We start from the raw sequence: 17656 nt of genomic DNA, 5'->3' as shown, positions 1-17656 counted from the left end.
GACAATCTGCTATGCATCTCATCACCACGGTAAGCAGGGAGGGGACCAGAGCATATTACAGTGTCTGACATTGTGCTTGCAAGTTCACACACCTCTTTAAGTTATTTTTAGTGATCTCCGACTGGCGAAGTCGAACATCATTAGCGCGAGCATGAATAACATTCTTACTGTATTTACGTTTAGCATTTGCCAGCACTTTAAAATTTGACAAGATGTCAGGTGCTCTGGCTCCCTGGAAACATTTGACTATGGTGGCTGGTGTCTCTATATTCACGTTCCGTACAATAGAATCACCGATAACTAGAGCACTTTCATCAGGTTTCTCAGTGGGTGCATCACTGAGTGGGGAGAACCTGTTTAATGTTTTGATCGGAACAGAAGAGCGGTGTTTTGACCCACGACAACGCTGCCTCACCGTCACCCAGTTGCCCTGCTGCAGGGGCTCTGCTGGAACTGGACAATGTACAGGAATCCCTGAGCTAGACGCATCCAAAGCCGTATCTAGAGCCTTAACATTCTTACTGTCCTCAATTAAAGTTTGGATGCGTGTCTCTAATTCTGAAATCTTCTCTGTCAGCCTAACTATTTCCCTGCATTTATCACATGTGAATCCCTCATCAGCGACAGAGATAGATAAACTGTACATGTGGCAAGAGGTGCAAATTACGATAGCAGGAGAAGCCATTACTCACCGTGCTTGATGAAATATTCTTACTGCAGTTGTTTGATGAACTTGTGAAAAACTAACAGCAGTTAGAGTCATTACTAGAACCAGGAAGTATTATAAGCCCGGTCCTGTAAACTGCACTGGCTCCCTATCCCTTACAAATAACTGATATATATAAATAAAACACAAATTTCCCTCTTGGCCAGTCGTGATGGCTAGCGTTGTTCATTGGTCAAATATGACCAATAAAATATATTTATTTATGCCAAAACCCGGCTCCCGGCTTCGCTCTCTCACATTAGCAGTCACAAATGCACAAGTGATGATATCTCAGATCATTATTTAGTTTTGTTCAAACTTCATATAGCCAAAATGGTAAATTCTGCTTCTTGTTACAAGTATGGAAGAACCATCACTTCTACCACAAAAGACTGCTTTTTAAGTTATCTTCCTGATGTATCCAAATTCCTTAGCATATCCAAAACTTGTGATGTAACCGAAACTATGGACTCTCTCTTTTCTAACAAGTAACAAGGTTACTGTCTTTGGTGGCTGGAACAATAGTTCTGCCCAGACGGTAACGTTGAGACATATAGCTAAAGGGGGGGTGAAATGCTCGTTTTCACTCAATATCCTGTTAATCTTGAGTACCTATAGAGTAGTACTGCATCCTTCATAACTCCAAAAAGTCTTTATTTTTATTATATTTATAAGAGAAAGATAATCTTTACCGATTTTTCCCGGAAAAACACGAGCGCCTAGAGGCGTGACGTGTGGGCGGAGCTAAAGAATCACGAGCGCCAGTAGGCTTTTGAGTTGAGAGCATGTGGAAGCTGTGACACAGATCCAGCGGCTGAAATTTAACAAGAGCAGCATCAGCAAAGGCGGTATGCTATGTGGTATGTACTGAAACTGTATATATTTGCTTAGCGGTTTTGGAAAATGACTAAGTTCCACTTTATGTTGTCTTTTTTTTTTTTTTTTTTTAAGCTGTACATTTGTACAAGTACAAGTGCAGTTTGATGACAACATCGCATGTTGTTTACTTGATGTGCTTACGCGCTGATAGCTAAGTTAACAACACAGAGATATTTGAAGCAGTTTTACTCACCGCATGTGGTTCCAACACACAATCGTGACCCTTTTCCGTTGGGACTGCATTATCCTTAAGAAATAAACAATGTGCAATCCGAAATGCAGGGAACAAACAAAAACACTTGCACAACTCCGTTGATGCTCTGTAAAAATAAACTCCATCCACTGGTCCCTTAATGCTGTTTCTCTTTTGGTAATCTGTGCAGGGTTGTCTTGCCCTGGCAACCAAAAACACACTTCTTTTGTGACTTTTCGCGACGCTCTCGCTCTGATCAGGCTGTGCTCAGCCTCTCAGTGCTCTGCTATACGGGAGAAGAGCGCGCACTTAGGACCCATATAAGGAAATTCCGCTCCATCTAACGTCACACAGAGCCATACTCGAAAAAAAACTTTCCGAAACTTGTGACAAACCGGAAGAGGTTTTTTTGGAACAAAAATACTCCTTCAAACGTTCAACTTAATTTTTGAAACTTTGTCCATGTTTAGCATGGGAATCCAACTCTTTAACAGTGTAAAAAACTCAGTATGCATGAAATAGCATTTCACCCCCCCCCCCCCCTTTAATATCAGTGATATGCAGCATGCACAATACAAGGAAATGGTCTGTAACATCATCACTTTGAGGTACGATATCTATGATCGATTCCATGTGATATAATTAAATCTAATGTATGATTAAAATGAGGAGTGGGCCTGGTGACATTTTGCTCAACTCCAAAAGAGTTTATTAGGTCAGTAAACGCAAGTCCTATTGCATCATTTGTATTATCAAGGTGAATATTAAAATCTCCCATGATTAGCGCTTTATCAACTGTAACCAGAAGGTCTGAGAGGAAATCTGCAAATTCTTTTAAGAATACTGTATACGGCCCTGGTGGTCTATACACAGTAGCCAGAGCAAGAGATACATTAGATTTCTTTTGCATGTCTGACAGTGTAACATTAGGCAGAAGTATTTCTAATGAGTTAAACCTGTATCCTATTTTCTGGGTAACATTGAGAATATCACTATATATTGTTGACCAGTCTGACGGGTATTTTGTATGGAGTAGAGTCATTTAGACCAAAATCATAATTAGGTTTTAGCCAGGTTTCAGTCAAGCAGAGTACATCAAAACTATTATCTGTGATCATTTCATTTACAATAACTGCTTTGGGTGTGAGTGATCTAATATTTATGAGCCTAAACTTTAAAAATAGTTTTTGTTCATTTACTTTACATTTTTCTTTACATTTTTTAGAAACAAACACGCTATAAGCTAATAGTGGAGCCGGGAGATCAAAATAAAACTAGTGATAATGATTGTTTTTGTTGTAGAATATGATAGAGGATATGTTCACACGTTATAGAAACGGAAACTATGGTGTATAAAATTGATTTTTCAGATAAAAAATAGTCGATATAGTGATGGAGCTCAAACGCAGTGCAAACGTCAACAACAAGACGTTTTGATACTTCTGTCTTGGGGGACAGAAGGAGACGATGGGAGTTTTAGAAGGGGATGTGATTGGTTTGAAGTCCTGTGTGTGAGGGGCTGAGAATTGACTACTGATCATTCTGGCTTTGTCTGTGAAAATTTAATTTTTTAAAGAGATTATGTGTGTCTGGAGCACTTTTGATCTTGTTGTGGAAGTATGAAGATTTGGCAGTTTGGACTTCAGCTGAGAAAGATGAAAGCAAAGACTGATACATCCTCAGGTCTGAAGGATATTTTGATATGCACCATTATCTCTCTGCTGCCCTGAGTTTGGTCCGATGCTCACAAAGAACATCGGATAACCAGGGGTTAAAAGGGACAGCCCGTGCTGGCCTAGAGGAGAGAGAACAAATATCAGCTAGACAAGAGGTTAAAGTAGAGCATAAAGTGTCAGTTGCTGCATCTGGTTTTACCAGAATGTTGTCTGCAATACAATTGCGTGTGTAAATTAAGTCAAGTTGGTTGCCTGATTTGTGCATTCTTGTAGTGGTAAGTCATTTGAGATCAAATGAAGCAAGGAGTGAATGGAAGTCTGTAGCATAAGGCTTGTCCAGATGAGTGTTGAAGACGCAAAAGACTAAAAGTGGACTGCCATCCTCCAGGAATGAGGACAGCAGGCCATCCAGCTATTTAATTCTGCCAGGAGGGCAGTAAATTACCACAATCTATAGGAGCCGTTACAGTGATCACATGAGTGTGAACGGTTGGGTTTAGGAAAACACAAGGAGAGGGTAGGATCCAATAGCAAGGTATGGGTTTTATTAAACAGAAGGGTAAATACAAAATAAACAGTCTTGAGAGACAAACAAAACCAAAAAGGGAACTGGATGAAAACGGGAACTCGGAGGAACGAGAAGGTAGGGGAAGTCTCGGGAGACGAGAGCATAAGAAACACATAGGGTAAGGACTCCATACAGACAACAGAGAAAGACAGCTCTATATAGGGAGACTAATGACAAAGGATTGTCAGCAGCTGTGCGATTTAATTGGAGTGCAATTACTGTGACGACATGACCAGACTAGCGGAATTAAAGTGCCTATGGTGAAGTGCCTAAGGAGAAGTGAGCTCACTAGGGGACACCCAGGAAAACAGAGACTGACAGCGTGACATTACCCCCTCCCCTACGGAGCAGCTCCCAGATGCTCCACCTGAAACCCCGGAAAACCCAAAAGAAAAAGAGGTAGGAGGGAGGTGAAGCGGCGGCGGACTAGGGGGAGGGACGGAGGGTCAGAAAACAGAGACAAACAACCAGGTGGAATGGAGAGACAAAGACAGGACAACCAGGTAAAATGGAAAAAAACAGAGACGGAACAACCAGATGGAATGGCGAGGCAGAAGCAGGAGAGGTGAAACACAAAACAAGGAGTCCAGGAGGGTGGTGGACCGGCGGAGGAAAAACAAAGGGGAGGGACGGAGGGTCAGGTCCAAAGGAGGAAAATAGAAAAACAAATGAAAACAAAAACATGGGTAAATGGAGGACATTAGGTGATTACCACCCGGGCGGAACAGAGGGCCATCACACCCATGTGGTCAAGGCAGAAGCCCCCCCAGGGCGGAGCGGAAGACCACCACATCCTCGTAGTCAAGGCCAGAGTCCCCCAGGGCGGAGCGGAAGACCACCATGTCCTCGCGGTCGAGGCCGGAGTCCCCCAGGGCGGAGCGGAAGACCACCACATTCTTTTGGCCGGCCCCATGGGAGGACGAAGATCACCGGTGACTTGCCTTGTCTCTGGAGAGTTCATGGGAACCTGACTCGACTCTGAAAGGTCAATAGTGACAAGCCCTGACTCTGGAAGGCCATCGGTGACTAGCCCTGACTCTGGAAGGTCATCGGTGACTAGCCCTGACTCTGGAAGGTCGACGGTGACTAACCCTGACTCTGGAGGGTCCACGAACACCTGACTCGACTCCGGAGGGTCAACCGGGAACTGACTCAACTCTGAACAGTCAATGGGCACCTGAATTGACTTAAGACTGCCTGTGGAGATGTGAGACACCTCTGCTTCGGGCACTGCCTCTGGAATGGCCTCGGGCACCGCCTCAGTCACCACATCGGGAACGGCCTCGGTCACCAATACTGTTAGTATTTCGCTAGAAGTTTGTTTTATATGTTTGTGTATTTTTTTGTGTATAGAAATGTATCAAAGGCTGTTCGATAAACATGCTAATGTTAGCGATGGCTAACCGTACCTGTGTTTGATAATTAGCTAGCTATAACTTACCCATTTTTTTAATATCATAACTAACCTGCTCAGTCTAGTCTGTTGGTCTCCGTGTCCTCTTTGCTTCGTGGTTTTTCTGTGTGTGAGAAAATTGATGTGTGGGGTGAAAGCATGTGAAAAGAGTCACTTGCGTGTATCTCATGGTGAATGCTTGAGAGTTGGCAGCTCTGGTTACGTTGGTTGGCGATAGCTTGGTCAACATCAGCTGTCTGATGTTGACCAATGATGTTGACAGAATGCTGTCTGTCAAATTAATTTAATTCAAATAATGTGTATATACACAACTCAAAATGTAATATAAACAAAAGGAATATGAACATATTCACTGGTAAAGGTGAAGGGGAGTAGCTTGAAGATGTCATGTTTCAAAATCACTTGACATCACCCAACGTTCCTCTGGAGGCAAAACGTCCTCTTAGGCTTCGGCTATGGCTGTAGTGTTGTTGTGAAGGTAGAGGCGGAGCATAGAGACTATGCCGTTTCTAGAGTAGACCAATTCACTTTATTGAGGCATGACTTTGAGTATGACTTGATTTTTTTTTGCCAGACATGACAGATGGCACCTTTAAAGCTTTAAAAAGTTTTTTTTTTTTTTTTTTTTTTTTTTTTTTTAAATGAATACAAGACGTAGTCAACCAGACAATGGACACTGTTAACAGCAATTATTATATGATGCAATCACACTTTTAGAAATATATGGTAGTTCTGTATGTGGTCTCAGGGTTAGCATCATTTGAGGTCCTCTGAGGGGTTGGCATCATCTCTTCTCAGGTGTTCTGCATCCAGACTGGAGCTTGTGTGAAAACACCAAGGCTGTGTCCGAAAGCTTAGGCAGCTGACTTGCTGCCACGTGAGGCAATGACTTTGAAGGCAGCCTTTTTTCATGAAGGCACCTCATGAAACTCATTTCGAACAGGCTTCTGGGGCAATGTAATGGTTTAATGATCTATAACAAGATAAAACGAATTTAGGTGATACTACTGATTTCTCACTAGAAATAACATCAAAAGTCTAAAAAGTTTGCCAGAAATATACATTTACACACAAACTAAACACCAAACACAACTTTCAGACACCATTTTTATTTTTTAGCTCAACAGTCATGGAATGGAAAACACATGATTGTGGGATATCAAAGGCAGCGAAAGATACATCTATGCTGCCTTCAAAGTTAGATGAGAAGAAGGTACCTCTGGAGACAGGATGTAAAGCAGATTTTGGATTCGGCTGACCTTGATGCCTTCGTGCCTGTGAATGCTGCCTCCGAAGGCAGAGGTAATGCGCATCAGGTGAAAACAATCAGGCATGATGAGTCCAGGCAATCGGTTATGGGAAATGAAGTCCAGGATGGTGTGGCAAAGGTATGAGATGAAGACCCGTCTGGTGGCTATCAAGGGCACACCAGCTGGTGATCATGACAATCTTTAAATGCACTTACTTTCAAATTAAGAATAGCAGGTGAATTTATAATATCTGAGGGTATCATGTTTGGGTATAAAATGAGCATCTCAGTCAATCTCTGTAACTCTAGGAGAAATCTATACATCACTTCTGTGCAGTGATTCCGTGGGGTTCTCTGGGCCTGAGCTCATCTCAGATAGTCAGTGGAAATGAATGCTGTGCTCAGATGAGTCCACATTTCAGCTTGTTTCTTGGAAAAATGGACGTTAGTTCTCAGTCCCAAAATTAGCAAACAGCATGAATGACTGGAATATGTGTGAAGGTACCATTGACATGGAGGCAAATGTTTTGAAAACATCTGCTGGTGTTGGTCCATTGTGTTTTCTGAGGTCCAAGGTCCAAGCAGCCGTATACCAGGAAGTTTTAGAGCACTTCATGCTTCCTGCTGCTGACCAACTTTATGGAGATGCAGATTTCATTTTCCAACAGGACTCTGCACCTGCACACACTGCCAAAACTACCAGTACCTGGTTTAAGGACCTTGGTCTCCCTGTTCTTAACTGGCCAGCAAACTCGCCTGACCTTAACCACATAGAAAATCTATGAGGTATTTTGAAGAGTAAGATGCGATTTGTCAGACCCAACAATACAGAAGAGCTGAAGGCCACCATCAGATCAACCTGGGCTCTCATAACACCTGAGCAGTGCCACAGACTGATCGACTCCATGCCACGCTGCATTGCTGCAGTAATTCAGACAAAAGGAGGCACAACTAAGTATTGAGTGCTGTACATGATTATACTTTTCATTTGGCCAAGATTTCTAAAAATCCTTATTGGTCTTAAGTAATATTCTTATTTTCTGAGATACTGAATTTGGGATTTTCCTTAGTTGTCAATTATAATCACCAAAATGAAAAGAAATAAGCATGTAAATATATCAGTCTGTGTGTTAGGAATGAATATAATATACAAGTTTCACTTTTTGAATGGAATTAGTGAAATAAATAAACTTTTTGATGATGTTCTAATTATAAGACCAGCACCTGTATACTGCCATCAAGATAATGTCTTTTGTGAGAAAGTTAATAGATCAAGACAATGCCAGGTATCATTCTGCATGTGCTACAACAGCGTAGTTTTGTAGACACAGAGTGAATGTGCTAGACTGGCCTGACTGCAGTCCAGATCTGTCTCCTATTGAAAATGTCATGAGAAAGCAGAATCACTGACAAGACCGGACCAAAATTGTGCTTGCAAAACTTAAACAGTTTGTACCCGCAATTCCCAAACAATTAAAAACTATAATTAAAAGGAAAGTTGACATGAAACGGTGTTAAAAATGCCTTTGTCTTTTTTTTCTTTTCTTTTTTTGGAAGTGTGTTGCAGACACCAAAATCAAAATCAAAATTTGTTTGAATTTACAGAATAAAATTAAGTTGGTCAGTGAAAACATTGCATTTTTTCCCTTGTTTAGCCAATTAAATAAAGGTTAAATAAGGAGAATTAACAAATTGCATATTCTTGATTTTCTGGCATTTCAAAAACATCCTAACTTTTCTGGAATTGGTGTTGTAAATTAAAGGTGCTGTGTGTAAGATTTTGATTACTAAAACATACAAAATACTATAATATGTTTGCAGATATTTAAAAAATGATTGAACTGACTGACACCATCGGATGTGAACAAAACTTGAACTGAATTAAGATGGATGATGGCTCTATCGTCTTCTGTAGAGCTGCTTTTGCTTGCATCTTGCAACATCAACACTGGCATTGAACTTAATGGAATTAACATTTGACTAACTGGAGCTGAATAGAACTATTTGCAGTTGATTGATTAACTTTTTCATTGATTTGAAGAAAACCAATACTGACCCGACTTAAGCTAAATAATGACCTCATTGTCTTTTAGAGTTGATTTGTATCAGAATCTCTATAACTGTTTATGCCGTTTCATGTCCATCACTGTTAAGCTGCTTTGACACAATCTGTATTGTATAAAGTTCTATAGAAATAAAGGTGACTTGACGACTGTATAACCATTTCATCTACATAGTACAGGAAAGCAGATGATAATGTTGTTTTGTTATATATTTTATTAATATAAAATTAGCTACAACATTTAATTAGTGATGTACAATATATTATGCAAGAATTAACAAACTCTAAATTAATGTTGAATAATATATGTACATTATATAATTCTGTTACATCTAGGCATACACATACTGTAGCATATTAAAATAAATTCATTTTCAAATACATTTTTACATATGTGTTCAGCCACTTTTTTATCCACCTGCACATCAACGTTTGGAGCAGACCACATCTATATTTAGAAATACAAAATATCAATTAAATTTCAGATATATTTGATAAGCCTGAACAGGTGTGCTCATCGCACAGACATTAACAGCACACTAACCTCTGTGGTAATCCGGATGCACATTTTCATAGATGGGATACAAATGGTTCTCCTGTTCACTGCGCAGTTTTCTCGCACGGAGAACGTCTCGCACGCACTGATAGAGGTACGAGTACTGGCACTGGTGCAACACACATGACGAATAAATTAGATTTCATATATCTGTGTCTGTGTGTGTTCTCTCTGTTTCAAATGAAGTGTAGTGTGTTGTACTGATGAGCTCTCACCTCTGTCTGCACCATGTGTGTGCGATGAATCCTCAGTTGAAACACAACACTGTAGATGTCCACTGTGTCTCCAGTGTCCAGCTGCTGAAGGACTCTGTCAAGAGCAATAAAGGTTCCCGTGCGCCCCACTCCAGCACTGTCAGAGATAAAATAGTGCACAGAGATAAACTTCTGAAAATGATCTATGTACTAGATAAAGTTGCTTAGTAGCAAGTATACTAGATTTAAATGGGTAGAATATTCTACTTTGTATTCTGCTTTGCTTTCTTTGAGTTATATTTGTCAATTAAATTAAGAAAGAAATTTGCAAGCATTTGAAATTTCCATTTGGGGCAATGCCTAAATCAGGGATGGACAACTTCAGTCCTGGAAAGCCACTGTCCTGCAGTCCCTAATCAAACACACCTGATTTTTAGGACATCCTGAAACAGGTTAGATTTCTCAGGTGTGTTTGATTAGTGATGCTAAACTCTAATACCTAAGAGTATTCATAGACTACACATCATTATGATCAAGGTAGTGCTGTAAAAATGACTGTCCACCTGCAGTGCACTACAGTGGCTCCAGAGAAGGGCGTCCGGTTGATATAGTCTCTCACAGTCCGCACGAACTGAATGAGTGACTGCGTGATCTCTGGAACTCCATGATCCGGCCACACAGTGTAATGAAACTGACGTACGACTCGGGAATAGTTAGGCTGTTCCTCCTGTACAGACATGCCACACAGCTCATTAGTGTATTCCTATCAGAATTCATCGGTGAGAAACCGAGACATTATACCTACATTACAGATCTTGAATTCTCGGATGGTCCATTCGGGCAGCACAGACTCTGACTGCATCTGAACGACCAGATCCCCATAATACAGGGGCTCCAGATCAAATGGCCAGTAATGGTCACACTTCACCTATGTACGAGAGTCAAACACAAATTCATTAAGTTAATGTCAAGAGAACCTCATGAGCAGAAGAATCATGTTTGATCATATGCACATACCCTTCCTTTCTCAACACATTGTGTCACCATAACTATGTTGTGCACATTCTGCTCCCAGACCATCTTCCAGAAATCATCTTTAGTGCCGGGCAAAGGACCCTGAGTTGCTATATACTCCCGTCTGAAGTTATTGCCCTTATTAAGAAACAATGTAATATTTTAGTTAAGAGTCATTGGTTAGTTTTAGGATGGAAACATGTACTTGCAATATTTTTGCCAACTCTTTACACTATATTTGTTGCTATTTATACTTGGTGTGAACGGTATCTAACACTATTTACTGTATTTATATATATATATATATATAGTTTTCAATTCAGTGTTTTAACATGAGCAAAGATCTTACAGGAATATAGCTGGCATTAATATAATCTGAGCAGGAGTCATCATCAACATAGGACAGCTTCACCCTTGTAGAATCATCTGTTCAAAGAACCAGTCAAAATAAATGTAGAATTATATTACAATAAAATTAGATATTTAACAAATACTATTATTTTTTGATAAACATACAAGGCAGTATATTGTTGTAGCGATTTTTGCCTCTGTTTTCAGGCAATAACGCTGCGTCTTGAGGTTGGTTACGACCAACATCCTTCAGGTCCTGAAAGCAGAACAAAGGATTAATGTGTTCATTCTGAAATGAGAATCATTCTAAATATCATGTTATGAAATATGGAGGATATTTTACCTCATATTCATCAGAAAGGAGGTAGCTGGAATCTGCTCGAAGTTTAGCTAAATGTGACTCAAAATTTGTGAAGCTGATGGGACTGTATTAAAAAAAAAAAAAAAAAAAAAGATAATTAAAAAAAATTCAGAATTCATTCAAACAATGCACAGTATACCAAAACTAGAGGCTAAAGCTTGATAACAAAATTTGATGTTGGTTTGAGAAAGCCAACATGGGCAGCCTCGAGGCAAAAGAGTCAGATGACAGGAAACGAATTGCAAAGAAAATGTATGAATTTAACTGATTGTCCTATAGAGCAGTGGCTCTAAAAGTGTTTTCAAGTCATGTCAGATACATTGTATTTACGAGTTAAACGCACATGAACGCCAGCACAAAGTTGTAATTACGACTGGGAAATTTGGGGGCATGTCAATGAAAACATGACAGAATCGATGGATCGATGGATGCAACATCTGTTGTTGACTGTAACTTTTTATTTGAAATTGATAGACAGGATTGCAATATAACCATTAATATGTTTTTTATGCAATACAGATTAAAGTGGCTTCATAATTTTTTTTTTTTTTAATTAAAACACAAAACACACCTGATGCAAATTCTTTGCTCTTAATTTTCTATAAGCAGAGTTAACATCCCTGTTGTATTTTTTTTTTTCTTGTCATTTATTAAAAGAAGGTACACCACCATCTTGTGCAGACTTCACCATCTCAACTGACTTGAACGAACCCGACATCATAATAATGACTTGTCAACTGGTAAGAACAAAACTTCCAAGGAGGACTTGAACGCAGCATGAGATCCAGTTCTGGGGACCCACTTCTCTGCATACTTTGCATGTCTTTCCTATTTAACACAACTGATTCAGATCATCATCTCATTAGGAGAGAGATCCATGAACTGAACTGAGTGTGTCAGGTAAGAGAAGCATACAAAATTTGCAAGTGGGTCCCCAGGACTGGTATTCAGAACCACTGCCCTAGCATTTCTATGGGAAAATCTATGGGAAATGTATTATTTTTAATAATTATTCATATAAAAAATCTCATCAGTCTGAAAAAGATATTGCAAAAAACTACGCAGGGCCAAGGTCTCAGCCAATTTTGGTGCTTGTAGCAATGAAGCCCTAGGAAGAGATTGTCAGAAATTTCTTAAGCCAAAATAAATATTATAAAAGATCCTGCTGCTGCTACCTTCGTTATAGTATGTAATAATGCAGAAATATGACATAATATAATGCTAAAACAATTTTCATGTGTAGCTGCAATTATATTGTGAATTAAGAGCTTCAGACTTAATGTAGCATTCTTTTACAGATCTACATCATATGTTTCGCTCGGATATGAAGTACAGTACCTTGAGACACGACGGTTCCTAAAACACAGAAGAAAATAACATTGTAATAAGATATCATTATTAATCTGCTATTGTAACCTTTAATGACAATATAAATGCAGTCCCTCTTACCCTCTAACAATGACATGAGTTCCTGGGGGTTGTCTTTCTCTTCTCAAACTCATTCTGACCACAGGCTCTTGTGCACTCCTGGTAAATACAAAAACCTGTCATCACTAATTAATTACTGCCTGACACTTGTCATCTTCTGTATCGGAATAGATTGTTCTGTTGCTCAGCCAAAGTCCATCATCACTAACTTTAAACCATCATCAGAAACCCATCAGCCATAAGTCAAATTGATCATCATAAACCCATAATTCCAAGCATAGAATAATTGATGTATCACTAAAAAAACACTACAAAACCTGTATCTACTTGTCTGTCAAAATTATTCAATCCCCACTCATTTTTAAAAAAATGTGTGAAATCAATCCAATGGAATGGCAGAACGCAGGCAGGGTTATGAGGTGACCAGGAAGCTTAAAGCCACATCCAGAACAAATAGTGCTATTTTCTTATAGGTCAAAGCAAGTCACTCTCTGGGATGTAGGAAGTATGGCAACGAAATGCAGGGTTTCGTTACCTTTCAGGGAACACCGGTTACACTCGTAACCTGAGGCGATCCCTATCCAGGGAACTTGTGCTGCATCAAAATACTGTGGGAATGATAATATATATATTATATATATATTATCATATAATATATATTATATTATATTATATATATATATATATATATATATATATATATATATATATATATATATATATATTATAGTCACAGTTATCATCAACTCAACATCTGCTTGGTCGCTGGAAAACCTTTCTTAAGTGAACCTAAGCAGACAAACAACTGATCAGCTTTCCTCCACAGGGTAGCTCTGTGGACATAAAGGTCCAGCACTTTGGCTAGACACACCAGATTAAGCTTCTCTTGGTCTGGAGTTAAAAATGGAGGAGGACAGAAGGCCTGCAGCACTATGAGCCGTGACATATTAGTGGGCACCTTTGAAACATAAGCCGGCCTCGGTTGCAGAAAAGCAATGGTGCAACCAACAGGGTTGAACTCTCCTACTCTTTTAAGAGATGGTATTGCCAGAAGAAACATTATCTTTATTACTGAAAACTCCTAGAAATCCTAGTACTGAACATGTCCAACATGCATTTACTTTCAAAAGGTTGTGTATTTTTTGCCTATTACCAAAGGCAATAATGTAATCTACCTTTATCATCCAAACATCCATTTTCCAGGCATTTAATTTGTCCAATGTTGATTCAGTAGTGTTTGACCATTGTATTTTTACGTTTTTTTCTTCTTCTTCAAAGACTTAATATCTGTAGAGTTCAGATTTATCAGGTTTCAGGTTTATCTGGAGTTGACCTTATCAGTAATAGATTGACCTTATCAGTAATACCTGATTGTAGCGAGTGGAGCGGGGCCGAGAGGCGTGGGAACGAGGAGTGAGGCCAGGTGTAGTGATTGGAGATGAGCTACACCTGCGCCCCACCGTGGGACTCGATACTGGCGGTGGGGCGCTGGTGTAGCTCATCTCCAATCACTACACCTGGCCTCACTCCTCGTTCCCACGCCTCTCGGCCCCGCCCCACTCGCCACACTGATATTCCTGTATGGACTCTCACTGGCATAGCTAATTAAGTTGTGGCCTAATGGTTAGAGATTTGGACTCATAACCCAAAGGTTAGGGGGTTTGAGTCTTGGGCTGGCAGGGATTGTAAGTGGGGGTAGTGAATATACCGTGCTCTCTCCACCCTCAAAACCATGACTGAGGTGCCCTTGAACAAGGCACTGAACACACAACTGCTCCCTGGTTGCTGCAGCATAAATGACTGCCCACTGCTCTGGGTGTGTGTGCGCACTTTGGATGGGTTAAATGCAGAGCACGAATTCCTGAGTATGGGTCACCATACTTGGCTGTATGTTACATCACTTTAATGATTTCTAAGATCATTCAAAGTACTCAGATACACACATCTTCCTTTATGGTGATTATAAAAATCCATCTCTCTCTCTCTCTCTCTCTCTCTCTCTCTCTCTCTCTAAGACTTTGTCCAGATTTCAGCAGTTTGTTGATTGTACAACAAAGGGGATATAAGATCTTAAATCTCTTATCTCTTGTATGCTAACTTGAAATATGCATGTAAATACACTGCTCTGCCCCCTCTTGGTCGATCAGACAATGACATGGCATATCTCCCTTCATGCTACATTGCAGTTGTTAAGAGATTTCCTGTCAACCTCTGCAGCAGGATGCAGTGAAGAGGGTCTAGGCTGGCATGAGGAAGATCACAGGTATGAGGCAGAAGTGGGGTTCACTGTTGGGTGGTGACCAGCTGGCTGACGATCTTAACAGGTTCTTTAACAGATTTGACAACCCCACATCACTCAAGTCTGCCTCTGCCTCTGCTGCCAGGAATTGTTGCCACTTCTGACCATTTTACCCATCCGCCCTTAATTCTTAAACCATCTCAGGGCAAGAGGGAACTGGACTGACTGAATCTGGGGAAAGCAATGGTGCTGAACAGTATTAGCCCCAGACTGTTGAATACCTGCTCTGCACAGTTGTGTGGTATTATCACATACCTGTTTAATCTGAGCCTGCACTTACAGAAGGTCTCTGGACTGTGGAAAACATCTTCCCTGGTCTCTGTTCCCAAGAAGTCTCTACCCTACTGACTACGCTTATATCTTACATCAAGGGTAGTGTGTCAACTTACATGGATCCTCTACAGTTTGCATATCAAACTTATATTGGTGTAGATGATGCACCCATTTACATGTTACAAAGGACCCATGCACATCTGGACAAATGATCTGTTCTTATCATCTGATCCTGGTTGTATCTCTCTATTAGTTTTATTGGATCTTAGTGCTGCGTTCGACACTATTGACCATCATTCTCTTGAATAGACTAGAAAACTTTGCTGGCATTAATGGAAATGCATTAGCATGGTCAAATCATACTTATCTGACCACCATCAAGTTGTTGCATTGAATGAATGAACTCCATTTCCCACAAGGCCTCACACCTGGGACTAATTACACCTACACCTTCACCTCATTTCCACACTCATATAAACTGCTCACACACACACACTCATTGCGAAGTCTTGATTTGCCCCAACTGTCCGTTCTGAGCGTTATTACCCGTGTTTTGTTTTCTTCTCTTGACCCTGGACTGTTTCACGTTACTGATTGTTCTCTGCCAGCCTCGACTTCCTGCCTGATTACCCGACTCTGTCTCTGCCTCGCCCCCATTGCTCAGTTTGCTGTTGTTTGACCCCGTCTCTTTGACTATCCTAAATAAAGAGCTGTAAATGGATCAAACTCCGTCTGGTTCTTCGCAACAGAAGACTTCGCCATTTAGTGATCCAGCGGCCTTCGCACAACTCTCCACCGAATTGACCGCCCAAGCATCTCAGCTGGCATCACAACAGCATCAGCCGAACCGACTGACAATTCTAACGGAGGAGCTAGTTCAAGCATTGCAAGGTATCCGTCATTCAACAACCAGCGCCATGGCTGCCCAACCGCCAGCGCCAAGTAACCCTTAACCATTGATGACTTCCCCGGTTAGCCCTCGCCTCGCCTTCCCAGAACGGTTTGACGGAACTCCGACCAAATGTAGGGGTTTCCTGTTACAGTGCTCTCTTTTTGTCAATCAACAGTCGCTATTATACCTCACGGAATCCAGCCGTATAGCATTCGTTTGTTCGCTGCTCACCGGGAGGGCGTTAGAGTGGGCAACAGCAGTCTGGAGGACGGATGGTTCCGCTTTCCCCTCATTCGATGCATTCCTTCAACAGTTCCGTGAGGTATTCAAACATTCTACGGAGAGAGGAGATGCAGCTATTAACCCTTACTCAAGGAAGGAGCTCGGCTGCAGAGTATGCCCTCTCATTCCGCACACTTGCAGCTCAAACCACCTGGGTCGAGGACACACTGAAACTGCTGTTTCGAAAAGGATTAAGAACAGAGTTACAGGCCGAATTGGCTTGCCGTGACAAGGGTAGGAATCTGAATTAATTAATTGATCTCACCATCCGAATTGACAATTTGATCCGCTCACGACGCCCAACACAAGCTCCAGTCCACATGTCTCATGAAGCGGCCATGAATCAGGAACCAATGCAACTAGGAAGGACCCACATCACACCTGAGGAACGTGAACGTCGAATGCAGAATCACCTCTGTCTTTACTGCGGTCAACCGGGTCATATGAGGACTTCCTGCCCTGTACGTCCGTCGACAAGGTCTCAATCGGTGAGTCAACAAACGAAGAACACCCCCTCCTCCTCTTGCTTTAATCTACCAGCACAGTTAATCGCTCAGAACAAAGTATTTCTGACTTCAGCACTCGTAGATTCGGGGGCAGCGGGGAATTTCATTTCAAGTGAGTTTGTTACTCAGTGCCAATTGACCCTAACTCCCTGTAACTCACTCTTGGCAGTGGAGGCGCTAGATGGACGACCCCTCGGTGACGGGAGGATTCTCCAGATCACGGAGGAAGCCATGCTCATCATTGGAACCTTACATACAGAAACCATCCGATTCTATGTCATCAATTCATCCACTCACTCCATTATCCTTGGACTACCCTGGCTGCGCACCCATAACCCTCACATCTCCTGGAGAGAGAATCAAATTATCCAGTGGGACCCCTCTTGTCAAGTTTGCTGTTTGTCCAAGATTTCAAGAATCCACAGCAAGGTCTCTGACCCTTCTGTTCCGGACATTAACAGCCTAAACGTGCCAGTTGAGTACTCTGACTTAATCGAGGCCTTCAGCAAGAGAAAAGCATCTCAATTACCTGAACACCGCTCTGTAGACTGCGCTATTGACCTAATGCCCGGTACCACACTGCCTAAGGGAAGAATCTTCCCTCTCTCACAACCAGAATCTGAAGCAATGAAGCACTACATCGAGGAAGAATCAGCCAAGGGCTTCATCAGACCTTCATCTTCACCAGCTTCAGGCGGGTTCTTTTTTGTTAAAAAGAAGAATGGGGGATTGCGGCCCTGTATTGACTATCGT

At 41.2% G+C, this 17656-nt stretch overlaps 2 protein-coding genes across 11 annotated transcripts in view; both read right to left on the bottom strand.

Moving 5' to 3' along the window:
- LOC127933244 (proline-rich membrane anchor 1-like) overlaps positions 1–17656 on the bottom strand; it is a 222009-nt gene that overhangs the window by 29074 nt on the left and 175279 nt on the right. The window lies entirely within an intron of this gene.
- On the bottom strand, positions 8945–12941 carry LOC127933242 (receptor-type tyrosine-protein phosphatase beta-like). Its single transcript, XM_052530063.1, has 11 exons — positions 12673–12941; positions 12562–12579; positions 11206–11287; positions 11028–11118; positions 10861–10937; positions 10515–10649; positions 10303–10425; positions 10061–10224; positions 9519–9654; positions 9292–9412; positions 8945–9195 (listed from the first exon to the last, which is right to left on the bottom strand). Exons 1-11 carry the CDS (start codon positions 12723–12725, stop codon positions 9173–9175), a joined length of 1023 nt encoding a protein of 340 aa, XP_052386023.1. The 5' UTR covers positions 12726–12941; the 3' UTR covers positions 8945–9172.

This window comes from Carassius gibelio, chromosome A17 (assembly GCF_023724105.1).
Source record: "Carassius gibelio isolate Cgi1373 ecotype wild population from Czech Republic chromosome A17, carGib1.2-hapl.c, whole genome shotgun sequence".
Lineage (NCBI taxonomy): Eukaryota > Metazoa > Chordata > Actinopteri > Cypriniformes > Cyprinidae > Carassius > Carassius gibelio.
Note: the sequence above shows the minus strand (reverse complement) of the source record. Positions and strands in the feature narration are given on the sequence as shown.